This window comes from Procambarus clarkii, chromosome 3 (assembly GCF_040958095.1).
Source record: "Procambarus clarkii isolate CNS0578487 chromosome 3, FALCON_Pclarkii_2.0, whole genome shotgun sequence".
NCBI classification, from domain to species: domain Eukaryota; kingdom Metazoa; phylum Arthropoda; class Malacostraca; order Decapoda; family Cambaridae; genus Procambarus; species Procambarus clarkii.
In genome coordinates this window covers 16,827,717-16,852,197 of record NC_091152.1, presented here as the reverse complement: position 1 = coordinate 16,852,197, position 24,481 = coordinate 16,827,717, and the positions used below count along the sequence as shown (strand labels likewise).

General features: G+C 39.9%; 1 protein-coding gene across 2 annotated transcripts in view; it reads right to left on the bottom strand.

The window, feature by feature from the left end:
• Positions 1–2,495: 2,495 nt before the first annotated feature.
• Positions 2,496–24,481, bottom strand: part of LOC123760877 (inter-alpha-trypsin inhibitor heavy chain H3) — a 199,927-nt gene continuing 177,941 nt past the window's right edge. The window contains exons 14-20 of one of the 2 annotated variants that reach the window (XM_069329458.1): positions 19,636–19,825; positions 14,840–14,953; positions 12,080–12,231; positions 10,185–10,582; positions 9,851–10,023; positions 8,154–8,232; positions 2,496–3,155 (exon numbers count right to left, since the gene is read on the bottom strand). In XM_069329458.1, the coding sequence (XP_069185559.1) occupies positions 2,966–3,155; positions 8,154–8,232; positions 9,851–10,023; positions 10,185–10,582; positions 12,080–12,231; positions 14,840–14,953; positions 19,636–19,825 (1,296 nt within the window). In that variant the 3' untranslated portion in view covers positions 2,496–2,965. The remainder of the gene's footprint in view (positions 3,156–8,153; positions 8,233–9,850; positions 10,024–10,184; positions 10,583–12,079; positions 12,232–14,839; positions 14,954–19,635; positions 19,826–24,481) is intronic. The other variant, XM_069329465.1, reaches the window with a different exon arrangement.

The following is a 24,481-nucleotide window of genomic DNA, read 5'->3' as shown; positions in this document are numbered from 1 at the left end:
CATACATCAATGTGAGAATAGATGAGAATATTATAAAATACATCATTAAACTTGCAGATGACACAGATTTATGGTAAAATGGGAAATGATAATGATATTTGAAGCCTTACAAAGAAATCTACATATACTCCGCAAATGGTCAGAAGACTGGTAAATGTTTTTTTTTAATATCGACAAATGCAAGACCTTGCATGTAGGGCATTGCAACCCACGCCACAACTACCAAATCAGTGCCATTACATTACAGCAGATTGATGAAGAAAGAACCTTGGGGTAAAAATCCACAACAGGTAGAAGCACAACAGGTAGATGCACAACAGGTAGAAGCAGCAGTCAGTAAAGCTAACCAAACCCTTTGAATAATCAAGCGTACCTTTGACTTTAAGGAAAAGTAGGTAGTGATTCAACTGCATAAATTTCTGGTGCGCTCCCATTTGGATTAATGTACCCAAGAATGGAGACCTCATCTTCAGAAGGACATAGCTGCTCTGGAGAAAGTGCAACACCGAGCAACTAAAGTCATTCCAGAGTTAAATCATCTCTCGTATCAGGAGCGGTTGAGGGCCACAGGGCTAACGACTCTACAAAGCAAGCATGACAGGACAGATCTCAATGAAACTTTTAAAAATACTGAACAAGTTGGAGGATCTAGACAATTTCTTTAAAAGGTCAGATGTAACACAAACAAGGAGCAACGGTTTCAAGCTCAACAAGCCACATGTAGGACTGAGAACAGGAGATGCTTTTTCACCCACAGGGATATAAACCCATGGAACTGCCTACCCACTGAAGCCATAAACGCCAAGACTGTTGAATTTCAAAATTCAACTGGAAAAGATTATCAAGTTAAATGGGGGGAACCTTCGACAAACTGCCAGTTTCCTGTCCATGATGAGGCCACTAGTGTCAGTGACCCCTCAGATAAATTCAGGTAAGTACTGCAGTGTCGCGGCCATACTGTCATGGCGCTTCTCCGTATAACTGCCTTGTCTTGTCGGCATGCCTCGTTTCTAATTAAATTGTTCAAAACAAAGCAGGATTCTAGCGGGTCCAACAAGATCAGCGTGCTCCATCAAGAGTTATAACCCAAGTACAGTAATCTTAAGTTCCACTACCACATTAGGCTGTCTTCCAGTCTTACTCTCGTATAACTTTACTGCTTCTCTAGTTTGTCATGTTGTAATCATCACATTTCATAAATACTGTAACTCAAATTTACATATGCTGAATTTTGCTTCATTCTGGTATTATTTTAAGTAGGAAAGATTTGAGGCAAATGTAATTTGAAGTCGAGTATCAGACGAAATACTGAGGACTAATCGGTGTCCATTACTCTTCGACTATAAGAACATAAGGAATACTTAAGTACACATGTATTTAAAAAATGTGTGAATTTTGGGAATTAACGGGAATTATTGGAACAACGTGAAAGCCTTAGATTGCAACAAAGAATTTTGAATATATTTTAGTTGATCACTGAGCATCATGACTACTGACATTTGCCAATAATGGAGAAAATGACACAACGTCTTCTTAGAGTGTTATGAGTTCAACTGATTCACAGTTACATTCAAAAGGTTATTTGAGAAATTACAGATACAGTTAATTGTGACATTACACAATTATGATATATTACATAAGCAATAATTATTTCTGCATTTCAACACTTTCTCTTCCAATGAGCAGTACAGTATATTATATATTATATATATATATATATATATATATATATATATATATATATATATATATATATATATATATATATATATATATATATAAATATGTATATATATATATAAATATGTATATATATATATAAATATGTATATATATATATAAATATGTATATATATATATAAATATGTATATATATATATAAATATGTATATATATATATAAATATGTATATATATATATAAATATGTATATATATATAAATATGTATATATATATAAATATGTATATATATATAAATATGTATATATATATAAATATGTATATATATATATATTATATATATATATATATTATATATATATATATATGTCGTACCTAGTAGCCAGAACGCACTTCTCAGTCTACTATGCAAGGCTTGATTTGCCTAATAAGCCAAGTTTTCATGAATTAATGCTTTTTCGACCACCTAACCTACCTAACCTAACCTAACCTAACTTTTTCGGCCACCTAACCTAACCTAACCTATAGAGATAGGTTAGGTTAGGTTAGGAAGGGTTGGTTAGGTTCGGTCATATATCTACTATAATTTTAACTCCAATAAAAAAATATTGACCTCATACATAATGAAATGGGTAGTTTTATCATTTCATAAGAAAAAAATTAGAGAAAATATATTAATTCATGAAAACTTGGCTTATTAGGCAAATCTGGCCTTGCAAAGTAGGCTGAGAAGTGCGTTCTGGCTACTAGGTACGACATATATATATATATATATATATATATATATATATATATATATATATATATATATATATATATACATATATATATATATATATTATTTTACTGCCATATCTTATCGTTCACTATCATTTTAATAATATAAACAAATGAAGCTCTAGTGTACAGAGTACGTTATAATAACACACGAAACAATGATAACAAATATGAAATACATTGACAATATATGAATTCAAGAACAAACTTGTCAACTAGATAGCAAACTAAATTGAGTATTTACATTTAAATGCTTAATTAAAAAAAAAACTCATGACAAAGAACTAGCTTCTATAAAATAGTGAAGCTTGATTGTGACAGCCGAGAAAGCTCTAATGATTTGTATCTAATTACCAAAAATTCTGTGCTATTTCCTCTACCAGACCCTCAGCGGACAGTACACTGTCCAGTGTCGAGTTAAAGCTTCATAACCACACGCAATTCTCTTCATCATCCTCTCTTCTCATAGAAGAAACTCGAGAATACTATCCGACATTGTCTCGCAGTCTCAGCAGCGGAGGCACTCCAGCAGATAGTCCCTGGGTTGACCGTCGAGGAGGCCTCTGCCTCTGCCTTGAATGTGGATACACTCCACGTGGGTTTTCTCCAGCAGGGAGCGCCGCTTGTTCAACACCCCGGACACCAGAGAGAGCTTGTGCTGGTTCTTCTTGTTCCGCCTCTTCACTTCAACTTTCACCCTGCAACAATGATAATATATTGGCATCAGGATTACTTTGAACTGTCATTATTGTAAAAGTTGCTGCTTTTAAAAGGCAAAAGGAGCTGTTTTTATAGGGTAAAGGTAGCTGTTATATAGGGTAAAAGTAGATGCTTTTATGGAGTAAAAGTAGCTGCTTTTATAGAATGAAATATGTGCAATAATTTTATTCTTTGAATACATAGTGACAATGAAGACCATAAAAAGATGTAACTATGGAGGGTGTGTAAGGTTAGCATGCAGAAGAGGAGAATATCAGGTCAGAAAATTTCTGGAGAGGGGGGGGGTAGAAGAGGGAAGATAACTCAGAAGAAATTTAACACAGGATTTGATGGACTACGTATCGAACAAACTCAAAGAAGCTATAGAAAGATTTACACCACCCCTAAGGTTTCAGGGAAGCAAGACAAGCATTACCTCAGGGTTCAACAGGTAGTATCTGAAAGCAAAGAAAAGAAGCAATAGAGTATGCCAGAAATACAGAAAAGAAGGAAATCACAATGCATACAAGGAGCCAGAAAGGAGGTCACAAACTAAGAGAGTGGCAGAGAAGCAGTATGGGAATGATGTTTCATACAAAGAAAAGTCTAAGCCAAAACAGTTCCATAGTCATGTCAGGAGGAAGATGACTGTGAATGAGCAGGTAATCAAACATGACAAAAGTAAGGGAGGACACACGAAAAATGATGAGGAGGTATTTGAGGAACTTAACAAAAGCTTTCAGGAAGTATTTAAGCTGGAAGCTGCTTTGCCACCTGAGCTTAGAACCTAAACCTAACAGGTAATTCCACAGGAAAGCCTCACTGAAATAATACTGACACCAGAAGAACTAAAGCAACTACAGGAACTGGATGTGACAAAAACCCCGGGAACAGACAAAATATCGCCATGGATATTAAAAGAGGCAACTGAAACATTGTGCAGCCCTCTTGCCACAATATTTAATTCCTCTCTATAAACAGTATAACTTCCTAACTGCTGGAAATTGTATTACCAATCAACAAGAAAGGGAAAAGACAGAAGCCATTAAACTACAGACCCGTATCACTATCAAGTATTCCCTGCAAGTTGCTAGAGACTGATCAGATTCAGACTAGTAGAACATTTAGAACAGATCAATTTTGTCTCGAGGCACCAGCATGGTTTTAGTAAAGGAAAATTTTGCTTGACAAGCTTGCTGGAGTTCTACAACAAGATGACATAAAACAATCAGAGTGGAGAGAGAGAGAGAGAGAGGTTACGAGTAGAGTATACCATCCTAAGGGAAAGTGACAAAGTAGACAAAGCAGCAGTGTTTAAAGCTGCTGCAGCTTTAAAAACATAAAAAACAGCTTCTAAAACAGCAGAACAATGGGTCATGGATGGAAACTCGAGACGCAAATGAGTCACAGGGACTTCAGAAAGAACTTTTTTCAATGTCAGAGTTGTCAATAAGTGGAACATGTCAGACGTAGAATTCGTTGAGGCTAATTCGATTCAAAGTTTCAAATGTAAATATGATAAAAGCAGGAGAAATGAGTCATTACATTCATCTAAGAACGTTCAGAAGGTGGGGCTAGGAACCTAGCTTAACCCTGCAAGCAAATCAAGGTGAGTACATTTAGTTGAGTACTCTGAATGTTATACAGTGTGCTACAGTGAATGTCACAGTGAGTGTGGTATAGGGTGACAGTGTTGCACAGTGAGGGAGGCACAATCCATGAGACAATGTGGCAAAGTGTGTTTGGCACAGTAAGTGTGGTACAGTGAATGTGGCACAGTGACTGGCACTGTGAATATGGTATAGTGAGTGTGACACAGTGTGGCACAGTGACACACTCGCACAGTGTGAGAGTGAGTGTGACCCACTGTGCGTGTCACTCAATCAGTGAGTTCGACATCATCCTGCAGCTACCACAACAAAACAGGTTATAGATGTAACAGTCATGGAAAGGAGCAGAGGGTTTCCACACTGCAGTCTACACTAAGGAAACAAACATAGGAAAGTGCCTCAATGCCAACAGTGACTGCCCAGACAGGTACAAGAGGAGTGTTGTTAACGCTTATGTCGACCATGCTCTCAGCCACAGCTCAGGATGGAAGCAAGTCGATGAAGAACTCTGTAGGGTAAGGCAGGTCCTAGTCAACAACGGCTTCTCCAATGGTTTCGTTGAAGACATCATAAGAAGGAAGGTGAAATGCCATGCAACTTCTGAAGAGACAACTAACACAACACCTGTACCCCCTATTACATTATTTTACAGGAACTTCTTTTCCACAGCTCATAAAACGGAGGAAAGGGTCCTGAAAGATATTGTTAATAGAAACGTTATCCCTTCAGACAAAAATCAGAAGATACAATTGACGATTAAGTATGAAACCACGAAAAGTGCCAACCTACTCATGAGAAACTTTCCAGACACAAAGCAGAACGCTTTGAAAGAGACCAATGTCGTCTATGCCTTCAAATGCCCGCTTGGGGACTGTAAGCCTCAAAGAACTCAGTATATAGGCAAGACAACAACATCTCTTTCCAGGCAATTAACGATGCATAAGCAACAGGGCTCCATTAAGGAACATATAATCTCTTACCACAACCAGACCATCAACAGAGAAGTCTTAACAAAAAACACTGAAATCATCGATAGATACAGCGATAGCAGGCGGCTTGATATCTGCGAGGCACTACACATTAAGAAGTCAACACCAGCAATCAACAGCCAATTAATGCACAACTATATTCTACCCACTTCAAGATTCCGCACCAATATAGAAGCATCAAGAAATATGGGCCAATAGGCCCTTTGCATTTACTTCCATTCTTCCCCCTTTAAATTTACCCAATATTACCCAATATTTCGTGTTCTGTCTTGTGTTGAAAAGTTTGTTTTCACCTCATCCAAAACTGTTGTAACATATCACCTCACCCAAATGCAGGTATATAAAATGAAAAGCCGTTTGAATTATAGCATAGTAAGAAATCTGTTTAGTGTTTGCAGGTTATAGTGTGTGTATGTAAACTAAAGTCTTTGAAAATGTAATAAGTTATTACGAAACTTTCAAGTGTCGCTTCAGACTAGAAATAAAAGTGAATTTTGGAGAACTGATTTTTCAATTACCATCGACAGTGAAAAGAAACATAAGAAATATTGAGAAAATTCGTGTTCAAATTATTAATCTTACTTTTTCTGTCATATTTAATAATATATGTCTACAGGAAAGACTGCTACCAAAATATACTAATATATATATATATATGTATGTGTATGTATGTGTATGTGTATGTGTATATATGTGTATATATATGTAAATTGTATTTGTGCTGCTTTTTCAGCCATGTTCCCCCCTTTTTATCTCTTTTTTTATTTGTTCTCAACTCATTTTATTCTTTATGCTCAATTAGTATTAAGCTTTAGTCATTTAAGTTTTTCATGCCGAAACGCTTTGCGTAATAGTGGCTTTAGGCATTGTATGTACTAGCCCTATCTATAAATCCATCATATCAAATATCATGGAATATCAAATAAGTATTTGTTTCTGGTGTGGTGCCCATGGGTTCTGTTATAACCTTCTAGGAAGCATTTATGGTCAGGATTGGCATTACAGTTCAGAGTTTTAAATATATAGAGAACGGTTGAGAGGATGTACATTGACTTGGTATCTAGGTAAGGGCACCGAGTGCTGTCTGGGGCCAGAGTTTGAGATTGTTCTAATGGCAAATTTGTGTTGTGTAATTAGAGGACGTAGATGATTTTGGGTAGTAAAACCCCAAGCACAAATACCATAATTGAGATAAGAGAGTAATACAGCATCACCAGGGCAGGGCAAGGTACATAATACCTGATTAATGGTAATAAAATACCATTAATGTAACATCACTTGTATGTATATACCTTACCTGAATAAACATCTGAAATCTGAAATCTGAAATCTGATCTTAGAAAGAATGCTAACAGTTTGCAAGTATTTACCTCTTTAAAATTTTCTTAGATTAAGGACCTGCCCGAAACGCTGCGCGTGCTAGTGGCTTTACAAGACTGTAATTACCATATTTGTATCCTCACATTCCTTATGTACATTCTTGTATATGCATAAATAAATAAATAAATAAATAAATAAATAAATAAATTTTAGAAACTTTTTTTGCTATATTTTGAATGTGGCCCTGGAAATTTAGCTTGTTATCAATGAGAACACCAAGGAATTTTTCATCTACTTTGTTACTAATTTGAATATTGTTTATTCTTAGAGTAATGTGATCTGAGGATAGTACAGGTGCAGTATTAATATTAATATTACTGTATTATTGTTTTATCATTACTGTATTACTGTTACTGTATTAATCATGATCACTTCTTTAAAACATCAGATGTAATGCATACAAGAGGGAAACAGTTTCAAGTTTAACACGCCACAATGCAGCACAGTTTAGTTTAGTTCATTTATTATGCACCCCATACCCATCTTGTGGGCGGTAATGGAAAGGGTTACAGAGGCACATAATGGGCTCAGGAACTGAACCCATTATGTGCCTCTGTAACCCTTTCCATTACCACCCACAAGATGGGTATGGGATGCACAGAAAACAAAAATGCTTATAAATATAGACCTATAAACTCGTGGAACCGCCTACCTGCCGAATCCATCAATACCAAGACATTACAGCTGAAAATTTAGCTATAGATTCAGGAACAACGAAGGGACTCTTAACGAGTCCTGTCCTGTCCCTGATGAGGCCTCTAGAGATGCTGGCCTTCGGGTAAATATTCATCTGTATACATCAAGTGTTGTGGTAGTGATAAAACTATACAACACAGTGCACGAAACGCACATGCGTTTCTTCCTGAAATGCTTTGCGTAATAGTGGCTTTAGGCATTGTATGTACTAGTTCTATCTATAAATCCATCAACTTTTGTATCTTACCTTGTATGTACAGTATGTACCTTACCTGAATAAAAATTTATTATTATTATAGTGTTACAAATTGGCAATACATACGTATTCTCCGTGGTGTTGTTTCTGTTGACTGCCAGAGTGTTTGGGGAGATCAATCTCACACTCTTAGTGATGAACTGACCTGATTGATGAATTGGAAAACAATTAATAGTACTATTTACTGTACTCTTGACTGATAAATCAATATTGCTTATAGTTGTAATTTTGATATACAATATTTAAAATATGTAACTAGTACAGTATTTATAATAAAATTTATTTCTGAGTATTTACTACAATGTAAATATTGCAGTATATTATATTAATAATATTGTAGTATATTGTAAATATATTAATGTAAATATTGTAGTATATTATAATAATCATAATATGATCATAATATGATATATTATTATGGGGGAAATGGGGGGGAAAAAGAGAGAGAGAGAGAGAGAGAAAGAGAAAGAGAAAGAGAGAGAGAGAGAGAGAAAGAGAGAGAGAGAAAGAAAGAGAGAAAGAGGGAGAGGGAGGGAGGGAGGGAGGGAGGGAGGGAGGGAGGGAGGGAGGGAGGGAGGGAGGGAGGAGGCAGAGGCGGCGGTGGCAGGGGGGGGGGGGGAGGGGGGGGGACTTGTTCACTCAAGATGTTGATACATGAGAGATCAGGTCAACTGATCACATGAAGAGTCTGGCACATGTATGCATCGCTTTCCAACTTGCTTTTAATTACATGGATGGTGAAATACTAAAGAAATTGTTCATGACATATGTGAGACCAAAATTGTAATATGCATCAGTTGTATATGGTGCCCAAATCTCAAGCAGCGAATCAATAAACTGGAAAAGATGCAAAGGCATGCTACAAAATGGCTTCCGGAACTGAATGAGAGTTATGAGAAGAGACTAGAGGCGTTAAATATGCTAAAACTAGAAGATAAAAGAAAATGAGGTGATCTGATCACCACTTATAAAATACTAATAGGAATCGACCCAATTGACAATGAGGAATTCCTGAAACCAGCAACATTAAGAACAAGAGGACACAGATTCTAGCTAAGGAAACAGAGATGCAGAGAAAATATTAGAAAGTTTTCATTTGCAAACAGAGTGGTAGATGATTGGAATAAGTTAAGTGAGAAGGTGGTGGAGGGCAAAACTGTCAGTAGTTTCAAAGCGTTATACGACAAAGAGTACTGGGAAGACGGGACACCACGAGCGTAGCTCTCATCCTGTAACTACACTTAGGTAATTACAGTTAGCTACGGGCTTATCTTATTCCTTACATAAGTGTTACTTAAGAGATAAATAATTGATGCATATAATAGGCTCATGAAGTAAATGGGTCAATCTTTAGGAGCAGGTTTCAACTGAGCTGAGATAGGATTACAGCTCTTGCTTGCAGTTGCACTAGGCACACTTCATTCAAAAACTCTAATGATCCCTAGTCTTGGTAAAAAAAAAAAAAAAAAAAAATAGAACAAGATAGAGGGTGGGAGAGGAAGGGGGAGAGAGGGAGACATACCCAGGCAATGCCAGATACCCCATTTCCTGTATTGTATAGACCGTCAAGTGATCTGTGCACTTTCATGATTTCACACACATTAATATTAAAGAATTTTATCCACATAAATACTTTCAATTTTCATTGAAAGTAATTCATTTTAAATTCAATTTTCTTTGTGAGTTCTTTAATGTTTAAATATTATTCTTATTAAGTAAACCAGCATTTTTATAATGCATAAAAACATCTCGAATTTACTTACCAATAATTCCATGTGTCTGGTGTGATAAAATTTGCTGGTCCTTGATGTAGAAACCAAGGAATCGCTGTCCAATTTTGTTCTTTGAACGAACTACAGCAAAGTGGGCCAAACCATCTCCCATTGTCACGTGCAGATGTCTCTTTTTACTTAAAACAATCATGACATTCCCGTATCTTTTAAGAAGAGATTAAAATTGCTTCAATTTTACAATGAGTAGTATTCTTAACTAGAAATCATATTTTGAAAATATCCATAGCTGATATGGCTTATCAAATATTAATGATTCACGAAGCTTTATTATTATTATTATTATTAGTGACCAGAGAAAACTCACATTCTCCCGACTCCTTCCTCCCAGGTGGAGTTTTGGTTGCAGTACTTGGTGTTCTCGTCCCCCAGCCTCCGGGTCCGGGAGCTTGTGACGTGCACTTGATTATTTCTGTTGTTGATTCTGTCATAGGAAAAGTAACTGCTTGGCTTTTTGAAGATATTTTGCTCCCTACCGCTGCTGGAAGTGTAGTGATTACTGCCTCCGTGTATGTGGTGGTTAACACCTGTGCTGGGTGTGTAGTGGCCAAGGTTCCCGGGAGCAATCTGATTTAGCCCGAAGTGTCTCTTCTGATTAGTCTGGTTGACGGATGGACTTGCGCGAAGCCTCTTGTCTGGCCCATGCTTATATCTCCTCCCATTATTTTTATAGAAAGGCCACAAGGATTTAGTGATGCTATTCACCTGCAGATGAGACAGGGTAAAGTTACTTTTGTATATACATGTACAGGATATTAGGTAAAGGAAACACTGAAGCCATCTGTCTGATTTAGTGCAGATGCAAGGGAAGAAACAGAAAATGGACCAAGTTACTGGAACTAACATTTTCACCCTGACAGTACTTAAGAGTAAACACAAAATACTAGATGAAAAGTTAAATGCTTAAAGGCCAGATAATGTAAAAGTTATAAACCTAATGCAATTTAACATCCTAGCAATTTTGCTTGATAGAATTGGGCCTATGTTGAACACTCCATGGTAGGTATTAAGTGTACGGGTATTATTGCGGTGACTGATGAGGGCTGACTCGATCAAATTCCTCTCAAGGAATCCATTGTTAAAAACACACCTTGCCGAGTCTCAGTTTATAGCATAACTGGTATATCTAACATACACAAATATTGCATTTGACTTCTGTCAAGTTCTTACTGAATATTCATATTGCATGAGGTGTTTAGCAAATTTTTTCTGGGCAATGTAAAAACTTTTACAATCTTTGCGAGGACAATATAACAACCCCCATACTCACCCTTGGGTGAGTATGGGGGGTTCTTGAAAAGGAAAGAGTTCAGTGATGTTCTTAAAACAAGGAAGATACTGCGATTTTTTATTATGTGGCTCAGTTTTGATTGACTTTCAGTATAAGGAAGAACCAATAACTTAAGAAATCTGACTGGATTTCGGTGTATGGTTATAAAAAGCCCTTTTTTACCCTATCGCAGAACAATAACAATCACTCATTTACAGTTTTGTAACTTGATCGCCATTTCACGGAACTTGACCATTTCTTCGTCATTAAATTCAGGACTACAAACTTTCAAGGCTCCAAGGAACATAAACACTGAATATTTGACCTTGATGTGATTATTGGAAAAATAATGGTCATACAAACAAATATTAGTGATAATAATATTTCTAATATTTACAATAATATTTACAATAATATTTGTTTGTATTATCATACAAACAAATATTAGTGTCTACTTTCCTGTAGACACTGAATTTGAAAGTTCTATAAATCTTTGAATCCAAAAATGATAACACCCCATTTACTACTTCTTCAATGGTAAACTTGATTGAAGGGATCAATTAAGTTTATCATTATTGATCATTATTGAGTCTAACGAGGAAATAAATTTCATCATGATTACACCTGTATAATCAACAGGTATATACCAACATACCTGTATCACTTTTGTGTCGACAGGTAAAATTTTGGTTTTAAAAAGTTTGAAAAACAAATTACCAAGAACTGTAGATAATGGAAATATTTTTTGAAATCCATTACTCTACCAATGAATATTTTGATAAGTTTAACAATACAACATTGTATGTTTAGCCATAAGCCTAGTTTTTTTTTATCATTGCTAATGGCCATGATATATGCTACTGTATTCTTAATATCAAATATTTCACTTTACAAGGAAGACAAAGCATGCATGAATACAAGATAGATTGTACCTGAGGCGTTCCATCTTCTCCCAGACAATCGACCTCCATGCGATCAGGAGTGATTGTCAGGTTAACGTTTCCAAGACGAAGGAACAACGAAGTAAAGTAAGTCATCTTCGGCTGTTGAACTGATGACGTTACCTGACCATTTACAATGATACCTGCACGAATATAAGAGATAAATGCAAATATCATTATATACAGTTATATATTTATTTATTTACTGAGTTTGGGCACATATTTCATCAAATCACGTCAACATGCTAGGGCCGCGTGAGTATCAAGTGTGCGGAAAGCTTGAATGGTCTCCAAGCCAACATACAACTGAAAACTCTTGACCCCCTTGAAGGATACTCAAGGTAGGGAGCACATTTAGTAACTTTTCTAAAAACATTAAACTTGAAAGATCTATTGTTCCTGTATGGTATAGGCATGGGGATGATATCTTGTGTTTATAGCCCTGCAATACTGATCCTCTTGTGTTTATAGCCCTGCAATACTGATCCTCTTGTGTTTACTGATCAGCTCAATGCTCTAGTCCCCTTACTTAAATTTTCAATTAAGGATGAGGAAAATGGGGCTTTACCCTTCATGGACATCATGATTTACAAAAACAATAGATCTCTCAAGTTTAATGTTTACAAAACTCCAACGTTGAATGTAGTGAAACACCATTTTCTGGGTGAGCCCCAGAGGCTCCCTGGAGCTATTGGACTGATATATGCTATATTTGTCTGGGGCTTCAGTCAATGGAGTTCTACCTAATAAGGACCACTAGCCAGAACATGGCCCCTCAGAGAGTCACAGGAAGCAATGGCCCTAGGAAAAGCCCTTTGTATTTGGGGTATTCCATCTGCCATCGACCGGGGTTATGCACCCAAAGAGGTAGGCATTTCAAAACAAATCCCACGTGGTAGGAAAATGCAAAAAACCCAAGACCGAACAGAGAAACAGAACTCCCCCAAAAGAAAAAGGAAACAAGCAAACGTCATTCACCGCCACCACACTGCTTGTCCGCACAGCCCTTCCCTCCCCGGGAGGGGCAGCCTTGGACTCTCGCACCAGCTACTCACACCTCAGTTAGGAGGCTGAGCATAAAAAATCTAAACCATCAACTGAAGGGAGGGAGGGTGCCAGAGAGCCTCTGGGGCTCACCCAGAAAATGACGTTTCATTACATTCAATGCTGGTTTTCTGTTGGGGAGTCCCTTTGGTTCCTCGGAGCTACATATCCAAAGATAAGTAAAATAGGGACTCATTTAGGAGGCAGCAGCACCGTGTGCCTCAACTCGAAGACAAGACAACTGGCTGCAACCTGCAACCCATGGCAACACAGGAATGACTGGGACCAGGAACATTCACCAAATAAAGGGCAGCCAGGAGCATATTCGACTTCCAAAACCCCCGTGCCGGCGAAGTTCAGATTCCCGCACAACTGCTTGAGCAACTATCGAGTGACCCGGCCCCCCTCCCCCCAGAAACAGGTGAAGGCAGGACCACAGCCGCAGCAATGCCACAAGAGGGAGAGATACGGAAGCAGTCCGAGAGTCTCACACGAGGCCCAGCCAGGGATCTGAACGTGGGACGGAACCAAATGGGACTTCTTCCAGTTCACCAGAAACCCGAACCTTGCGAGCAGAGAAAGAACTAAACCCCTAGCGAGCAGACATGAACACCAGCTGGGAGCCCACACCAACCAGTCGTCAAGGTAGGCCAACACCCGAACCCCTAGTAGACGCAGACGGGCCACCATGATCCGGGTAAGGCGCATAAAAACGTGAGGTGCCAGATTCAAGCCAAAAGAAAGGCAATGAAAGTGGTAAGCATGCTGCCCCATGACCAAACCTAACCAGTCCCTAAACTCCAGATGAATGGGGATGCGTATTGGCACGTCCTGGAGGTCCAGAGACAACATCCAACAACCTGGCTCCAAGTGAAGCTGGATGGTCCAGCTTCTGGGGACACAGTGGTCATCCAAAAGGAGAGGCAAGGAATCCAGCAGTTCAGATGTGACAAGTCCAGAATGAACCGAAGATCCACACAGTCCTGTTTCAGGACTCAAAACGGATGAGAAACCCAACGGAGGGACGAGGTCGTTTCGACCACACCCATGGGCACCCACTCCAACATGACCTGATGCAGTGAAGGGGAAGAAGCCTGCCCCGAACCCCCCGAAGGAGGAACTGCCCAACACCACCACAGGCCGGAGGACATGACCAGAAACGTTCACGAATCGTGCGACCAAGCGCGGGCAAACAGAACTAGCATCCCCTCCCTTTCCCAGTGCCCAGTCAACGGGGCACACCGCGAAAGGGCCAACGCCCCTCACAAGAAACTGGCCGACAAGAAGAGCGAACAGAAACTGGCACCAAGGGCCCATCTCGACCAGGAGAACCCGATCCTTCTGGGAGTCCCGAGAATGGCCACCCTGGAGAACCAACAAATCCGAAAGAGGACGGCAACTAGATGAAGCCGCCTGCAAAAACTGAGTCACAGCACTGTCCACAAACAACTGCATTAGGCAGTGATGTGGTGGAGGCAGACTCCATATACAGTTTCAAATGTAGATATGATGGAGCCCAGTAGGCTCAGGAATCTGTACACCAGTTGATTGACAGTTGAGAGGCGGGACCAAAGAACCAAAGCTCAACCCTCGCAAGCACAAATAGGCGAGTGCACACACACACACACATATATATATATATATATATATATTTGCAACATGTATTTGTTCATATATTTTGAATAGTGGTGCAAATAACACACTCACCAGACTGGGGGTCTCTGATGAGGTTCATGATGTCTCCATTTTGACCATGGTAGTTGAAACAGAGCGGCAAGTCCAGGCCTTGAGCGTACACGATGAAGTAAGGGTCCATGTCAACTGGGGAAGATGGCTCAGTGTTAATTTGCTTTGAAACGTAAATTTTAATTTACACATTACAAGTCAATATATTATTTGATACATATATGGAGTTGGGTAATTTAATTGGATAAGTACAGTAAGTGAATAGCTGCAATTTATGAAGTGTTAGAGAGCCTTATTATGGTTGAGATTGAAGAGCACAATAGTCTTAAAAAAAACCAGCATTGAATGTAATGAAAAACCATTTTCTGGGCGAGACCCGGAGGCTCCCCGGAGCTATCTGGGCTGATATGAATGTACTAGACCATGGTATCAGTCAAAGCGAATGGAGTTCTGCCTACCGGGAACCAGAAGATGGCTCAGTCAGATGAGGCGTGAGGAGCAATGGCCCATAAAAACCCCTGTGTGGTTGCAAGCATTCTATGTCTGCCATCAACCGGGTCAGGCACCCAGAAAGGTAGGCGCCCTGAAACAAACCCACTCTCGTTAAACAATTACTACTGAAAACAGAAATGTTGAACAGAACACCCTAAACTAAACGAGCAAACTAGCATGACAACACGACCGTCACTACACCGCTGTCTGCGCAGCTCCCCCCCCCCTCCCTGGGAGGGGGAGCCCCAGACTCTCAGTGCTGGCTATCCACCCCTAGTTCAGAAAATGGATGTAAAAAAAAACGCTTAACCGCCAACAAGGGGGAGAAAGGGATGCTAGGGAGCCTCCGGGTCTCGCCCAGAAAATGGCCTTTCATTATATTCATTGCTGGTTTTTTGGGGGGAGCCCCTTCAGCTCCCCAGAGCTACTTATCCAGAGATAAAATAAGAGGGACTGACCAGGGAGACAATCAGCACTTGATCTTCAACTCAAACTTGAGACAACTGGCTACAACTGCCGACCCAATGCAACACATGCCCGGCTAGGGCCAGGAACATTGACTAGGTAGCGAGCGGCCAAGACCCTGTTCGACCTCCAAAAACCCCATGCCCGAATGTCAGCCCAAGACATATTACTAAAGACGGCAGCCAACTCAGCAAACTTACGAAGATCATGGGCACGAGGATAGACCGCAGGCTGGTTGGACCAAATAACCCTGTGGATGACCTGGGAAACGACATCTGGTGTGCTGTCATTGGCGGTTGGGGCATTGGCCGCGCTGTTGAAGCTGTTCGCTATCCTCAAGGAGATGGTGTCACTGTTCTTTACTTCTAACCTCGATACCGTCAGGCTGTGCTCGCCCTCACTTTGGAATACACTTGGGCCCTGGCTCTTAGGTTTTCGTCGCTGTTTTGTCCGTTGCCGTTTGCGGAATCTGCTGACAGCTTCATCTAGTTACCATCCTATGTCGGACTTGTTGGTTCTCTGGGGTGGCCGTTCTTGGCCTTCTCGGAAGGGTCGTGCCAGGGCTTGGAATTCCACTGGTCGAAGTGGACCATTGGTGCCAGCTTCTGAGCCGATGTTGCCTTTGGAGCCGGCATCATCCGGTCGGCACGATGATCGCTCTGTTCGTTGACTGCCTTCTCGTAAGGGGCGTCAGCCTTTTCACAGTTCCCACCATTGACAGGGAGATGGAGGGGGGAAAAGGCTTGCTCTGTTTGCTCGCGCTTGATCCCATGATTGGTGGGCATTTTCGGTGGTGTCATCTGGCCTGTGGTGGCGTTCGATGGCTCCTTCCCCCATTACAGGGTTTGGGGCAGGCTTCTTTCTCTTCATCATGTTATCTTCTTAGAGTGGGTGCGCTTGAGCGTGGTTGAAACAATCCCGTTCCTCAGGTGGAATTCCAGTGCCGAAACGCAACTGAGGTTCATTCTGGACTTGTCCTGTCTGAACCCCTGGATTCCTTGCCCCTTCTTTCAGATGACCACTCTGTCTCAGGTCCAGTTTTGTTTAAAGCCGGGGGCCTGGATGGTATCCCTGGACTTTCGATATGAGTATTGGCACATTCCTATACAATGGTGGGGGCTTAAGGACTGGTTAGGTTTCATGGTGGGGCATCAGGCATATCACTTATGTTGCCTTCCTTTTGGCTTGAGCGTCACCTCGCATATTCACGCGTCTTACCCAGGTCGTGGTGACCCGTTTGTTTCTGCTAGAGGTTCGGGTCCTGGCCTACCTCGATGACTGGCAGGTGTGGGCTCCCAGTCCGTCCGCTTGTCTGCTCGCCAGGGGTGTGGTTCTTTCCCGGCTCACCGGGTTCGGGTTCCTGGTGAAATGGGTAAGTCCCATCTGGTTCCGTCCAAGGTTCGGACGTGGCTGGGTTTTGTTTGGGACTCTCGGATCGCTTCCATGTCTCTCCCTCCGGAGGCATTGCAGAGGCTGTGGTCCTGCCTTTGGCTGTTTCTGGAGGGGGGGGGGGGGTCTGGGTTGCTCGGCGGTTGCTCAAGCAGTTGTGCAGGAGTTTGAACTTCGCCATGCTGGTCTTCCTGCTGGGTCGGGTTTGACTTTGGTGTCTGTTGTGGTTCCTTTGGAGACGCCCCATTCACTTCTCTCACAATCACTGGGTTGTACTCTGGGGGCCTTGCGTCAGTTGCTGCATCGCCAGCTTCCTATTCGTTGTTTTCGGGGTTTAGTGTCTTGGCACCTACCCAAGCCCTCGCTCGATGTGTTCTCAGACACGTCGCCTCTCGGCTGGAGCTTTGTGACCAGGCTCCTGCAAGGCTGTCATGGTGGACACCTTTTGGCAGGACTGGTCAAGTTGGGGTTACCTGTACCTTTCCCTCCCGGTCCAGCTGTTGCTTCAGTTTCTGGCTCTATTGGAGTCCTACAAAGAGAGTAGCCCTTGTAGCCCCTTGGTGGCCGACCCAGCTTTTGTTCCAGGCACTGCTTGCTCTGTGTGTGAACCCGGAGGCATTTTCCATGGCTCTGCCTCGAACAGCAGGTTGGAAGAGTACATGGTACATGGCCGGTTTGGTCTTCTCCTCTGCTCTTCGTATCTGGTCTTTTTGACGCGGGTTTATCACCCATGGGTTTGTATGGTGTATTTGTATGGTGACTTTGTTGATGGTGTCCCACCTGAGAGTTTCGTCTCGGCGATGGTATGAAGTTTCCTGGTGTTCTTTCCGCAATTTTCTCCCTCTTCGTAAATCATCTTCAATTTCTGATCGGGTTGTCTTGTCCTTTCTGTCTTGGCTTTTTCAGGACCGTCATTTGATGCCTATTACTGGTGCCTCGTATTGTGTGGAGCTGGCGAAGCCGCTCCAGCTTGCATTCGGGGTAGGTGTCACTTCTGTTCGATTCTGTAAGCTTTCTCATGCTTTGTTTCACTTCCAGCTTGTTTATGCACTGCCCAAGCCGTCCTGGTCCTTGGACAGGATGCTCTCCTATCTTTCCTCTCCTGGGTTTGTGGTGGCCCCTTCGGTTCAAGATTGTTTTTCCAAGGCTCTGTTTCTGTTGGCATCGGCCACTGGGGGTTGGGTCGGTGAGCTTCATGCTCTCCTCCAGTGCAGTGTTTCTGCTCTTTCGGTCCTGGTGGTCGGTTTGTTTGGTTGCAGCCTTCTCCTCTGGCGAAGAACGAGATAGCTGCTTTCCAGAGGGGTCCTTGGCTCATTGATGCTTGGTTGGTCAGGCCAGGGGTGCATCATGTGTTGTGTCCAGTTGTGGCTCTTCACCATTATCTGCAAACTTCGGCTTCGGTGGCTGGGGATGCGCTTTGGGTTGATCCAGTTTCCCTCATTCACTGTTTCAGGGCTCCTGTCTCCCAGGTTTCCGCAAGGTTATTAAGTCTAGCCAGCCTGTGGTCTATCCTCGTGCCCATGATGTTAAGAAGTTTGCTGAATTGGCTGCCGTTTTTGGCAACATGACCTGGGCTGATATTTGAGCACGGGTATTTTGGAGGCAGAACAAGGTCCTGGCTACCCGCTATTTGGTTAATGTTCCTGCTCCTGGGCATTCCTGTGTTGCTCTGGGTCACAGGATGCAGCCAGTTGTCTCGGATTCGCGTTGAGGAGTGTGGAGGCCTCCTCCCGGGTAAGACCCTCTTTTTCTCATCTTTGGTTATGTAGCTCCTGGGAGCTGTAGGGGTTCCCCCACGGAAAGTGTGGGGAGTGTGGAGGAGTGTGGAGGCCTCCTCCCGGGTAAGACCCTTTTTCTCATCTTTGGTTATGTAGCTCCTGGGAGCTGTAGGGGTTCCCCCACGGAAAACCAGCATTGAATGTAATGAAACGCTATTTTCTGGGTGAGCCCCGGAGGCTCCTTGGCTAGTCTCCCTCCCTCCAGTCAGCAGTTTTTCGCATTGTTTGATGCTTAGCTTCTGAACTGGAGTTTTAGGTAGCTGGTGCAGGGGTGTCCGGGGCTCCCCCTCCCCCTCTTGAGGATGGGAGAGCTGCACAGGCAAGCTACGCGACAGTGGAGTGTAATGTTTGCATGTATCCTTGTGATAGGAGGGAGTTATTCCTCTCTTCGGTTTTCGTTGTCATTTTCTTACCGTGTGGAATTTGTTTTGTTATGCCTACCTTTCTGGGTGCCTAACCCTGGTTGATGGCAGATAAGGAAAACCCCCTAACCACATGGGTGTTTTCCAGGGCCATTACTCCCGGCACCTCTCTGAATGGGCTCATGGTCCCTGGTAGGCTTAACTCCATAGACTGTGCTCCGGTCTAATATATCACATATTAGCCTGATAGCTCCAGGGAAGCCTCCGGGGCTCACCCAGGAAATGGCGTTTCATTACATACAACGCTGGTTTCTTTATCTATATTACTAACCCTGTTCTTGAGGTCTATTACCACGTATATTGCTTCTACCAGTTCGTCGATAACTTGAAATAGACGACTGATAATAGCTAGAGGGATGGCCGTTGCTGTGGTGATGGCGCTGGTCTTGAGGGGAGACTACGATGTACTCATCATCTGGGTAGACCACCACCAAGGACGTTAGTTTGGTTACAAAACCGAACTGAAATATATAGTGATGTATTGTATGCCTTTAATTTTTAAATAATGTGAACAAACATAATAATGAACAAACAAAGCATGTCTAATGGTCTTTGTTCATTCGTGAGAAAATTCTCACCAAATTTATTGGGAGATGACGTGTTCAATAATGAATTGTAAAAGTACTTTCAATAGGAACATAATTGAATCTGCTTTAATACAGATTACAAAATCATGTAATTTGAACATTAGCAGTGGGTTGTATAATTTAGATACATTTTTGATCGATCAGTTAAAGAGCAATTTGAGTAGGATCATTGATACACATTTGTCTCACTAATACCTTGTTAATATCCACTATATTATGATATTAATATCCATGTATGGGCCTATTGGCCCATACGATGCAGCTCCTATTTATATCCCCCCAATCCCATTCATATATATATGTCATTGTACCTCATTTCACTTCACCTCTCTCCTGCCTATATATCCAATCTACTAACTTGTAAATCCATCCTTCTGAAGATGTATTTATTAAATACGAAAGTATTTCAGTTAATTCCTGTTTCAATCCCTTTTTTGTGGTCTGACACTGTCATATATGCAACAACACAACATGACATTGCTCGCCTCACAGCAGTACGTAGCAGGCCAACATATTGGGGACTTCCTGTTAGCAATCCCAATGTTGGCAACTGGCACACATCTTAGAGAGTTAAGAGTTAATTTTTCAATTAACCCCAACAGTGAAGAAAAACGTAAGAAATATTGAGAAGATTCGTGTTAGAATCATTAATCTTACCCTTTCAGTCATATTCAACAACATATGTTTACAAGAAAGACTGCTACCAAAATATACTATTATATATTTATTATACAATCAATATTATATTATATTATATATATATATATATATATATATATATTATATATATTATATATATTATATATATATATATATATATATATATATATATATTCAGGCCATTCAGGCTTGTTCGCATATATATATATATATATATATATATATATATATATATATATATATATATATATATATATATATATATATATATATATATATATATATATATATATATATATATATATATGAGGAACACAAATGCGAACAAGCCTGAATGGTCCCCAGGACAATATGCAACTGAAAACTCACAACTGAAAACTTATTTGTGTTCTTCACGTGTGCCCCAAAGAATGAGGTGATTTGGTAAAATGCTATGCCCAAGATTACTATCCGAGTGCCGGCGGTGGGGTGGTTCAAATAGCCTCGGCTATCACCTCATTATGTCCGGTCGTGATGGTCAAGTGGATTAAGGCGTCTTGTACATACCAGTTGCGTTGCTTCTGGGAGTATGGGTTCGAGTCACTTCTGGGGTGTGAGTTTTCAGAGGCATATATATATATATATATATATATATATATATATATATATATATATATATATATATATATATATATATATATATATGTAAATATGTATATATATATAAATATGTATATATATATAAATATGTATATATATATAAATATGTATATATATATAAATATGTATATATATATATATTATATATATATATATATTATATATATATATATATGTCGTACCTAGTAGCCAGAACGCACTTCTCAGCCTACTATTCAAGGCCCGATTTGCCTAATAAGCCAAGTTTTCCTGAATTAATATATTTACTATAATTTTTTTCTTATGAAATGATAAAGCAACCCTTTTCTCTATGTATGAGGTCAATTTTTTTTTATTGGAGTTAAAATTAACGTAGATATATGACCGAACCTAACCAACCCTACCTAACCTAACCTAACCTATATTTATAGGTAAGGTTAGGTTAGGTAGCCAAAAAAAGATAGGTTAGGTTAGGTTAGGTAGGTTAGGTAGACGAAAAAACATTAATTCATGAAAACTTGGCTTATTAGGCAAATCGGGCCTTGAATAGTAGGCTGAGAAGTGCGTTCTGGCTATTAGGTACGACATATATATATATATATATATATATATATATATATATATATATATATGTGTCGTACCTAGTAGCCAGAATGCACTTCTCAGCCTACTATGCAAGGCCCTTTTTGCCTAATAAGCCAAGTTTTCATGAATTAATATATTTTCTCAATTTTTTTTCTTATGAAATGATAAAGCTACCCATTTCATTATGTATGAGGTAAATTTTTTTTTATTGGAGTTAAAATTAATGTAGATATATGACCAAACCTAACCAACCCTACCTAACCTAACCTATTTTTATAGGTTAGGTTAGGTGGCCGAAAAAGTTAGGTTAGGTTGTCGAAAAACAATTAATTCATGAAAACTTGGCTTATTAGGCAAAAAGGGCCTTGCATAGTAGGCTGAGAAGTGCGTTCTGGCTACTAGGTACGACATATATATATATATATATATATATATAATATATATATATATATATATATATATATGTCGTACCTAGTAGCCAGAACTCACTTTTTGGCCTACAATGCAAGGCCCGATTTGCCTAATAAGCCAAGTTTTCCTGAATTAATATATTTTCTCTAATTTTTTTCTAATGAAATGATAAAGCTACCCATTTCATTATGTATGAGGTCAATTTTTTTTATTGGGGTTAAAATTAACGTAGATATATGACCGAACCTAACCAACCCTACCTAACCTAACCTAACCTATCTTTATAGGTTAGGTTTGGTTAGGTAGCCGAAAAAGTTAGGTTAGGTTAGGTTAGGTAGGTTAGGTAGTCGAAAAACAATTAATTCATGAAAACTTGGCTTATTAGGCAAATCGGGCCTTGCATAGTAGGCCAAAAAGTGAGTTCTGGCTACTAGGTACGACATATATATATATATAATATATATATATATATATATATATATATATATATATATATAATATATATATATATATATATATATATATATATATATATATATATATATATATATATATATATATATATATATATATATGTCGTACCTAATAGCCAGAACGCACTTCTCAGCCTACTATTCAAGGCCCGATTTGCCTAATAAGCCAAGTTTTCATGAATTAATGTTTTTTCGTCTACCTAACCTACCTAACCTAACCTAACCTAGCTTTTTTTGGCTACCTAACGTAACCTTACCTATAAATATAGGTTAGGTTAGGTTAGGTAGGGTTGGTTAGGTTCGGTCATATATCTACGTTAATTTTAACTCCAATAAAAAAAATTGACCTCATACATAGAGAAAAGGGGTTGCTTTATCATTTCATAAGAAAAAAATTATAGTAAATATATTAATTCAGGAAAACTTGGCTTATTAGGCAAATCGGGCCTTGAATAGTAGGCTGAGAAGTGAGTTCTGGCTACTAGGTACGACATATATATATATATATATATATATATGTCGTACCTAGTAGCCAGAACGCACTTCTCAGCCTACTATGCAAGGCCCGATTTGCCTAATAAGCCAAGTTTTCCTGAATTATTATATTTTCTCTAATTTTTTTCTTATGAAATGATAAAGCTACCTATTTCATTATGTATGAGGTCAATTTTTTTTTATTGGAGTTAAAATTAACGTAGATATATGATCGAACCGAACCAACCCTACCTAACCTAACCTAACCTATCTTTATAGGTTAGGTTGGGTTAGGTGGCCGAAAAAGTTAGGTTAGGTTAGGTTAGGTAGGTTAGGTAGTGGAAAAACAATTAATTCATGGAAACTTGGCTTGTTAGGCAAATCGGGCCTTGCATAGTAGGCCAAGAAGTGCGTTCTGGCTACTAGGTACGACATATATATATATATATATATATATATATATATATATATATATATATATATATATATATATTATATATATTATATATATTATATATATTATATATATTATACATACATACATACACACACACACACAAGCCTGAATGGTCCCCAGGCATACATGCAACTGAAAACTCACACCCCAGAAGTGACTCGAACCCATACTGCCAGGAGCACTATGCAACTGGTGTACAGGGCACCTTATCCACTTGACCATCACGACCGGACAAAAGCTGATGGTAGCCAAGGCTATTTCCCCATCAGCCCGCCGGCACTCTGATGGTAATCTTGGGGATAGTATTTTACCAAACATGCTAAAGAGAAACATTATTAAATGTAATGGACAGATTCGATCATTGTTGCAAGTCAAACACTTCTTTGAATTCCTCTGAAGTTAGACTCGTGCTCAAGATTTAACGGGCATTTCCCCTCTGAATTGCGACATTGAGGAGCTGGAACAAGAAACTTTTCGCTCTCTGGTCTTTTGTAACGCCGATCAATTTGTCACTCAATTCCTTCAGGAACTTAAATGCACATTTTCCCCCATGAACCGAGGGTTTCTGAACCGATTGGAACAAAGCTGTAGCAGTGTGCCAGACCTCTGTATTTGATGGCTTTCTGCGTTTTCCTGAAAGTAGCAGCGCCGCCTATTTCCCGTGTGCTGTGGTAGAGGTAGGTACTGGCCAGTGTGGAAGTACATGTGTAGTCGCACACTACTTACTTACCATCCTTCCAAGGAAGCAAGGTGACCCCGTCAAGGTGCTTCAGAGGTTCGTTGGGTCTGAATAAGTGTGGTTCTCTTTGTGCTGGGCAGCGAGCTGTGGCGAGGCTCCTCTTGATGATGTCG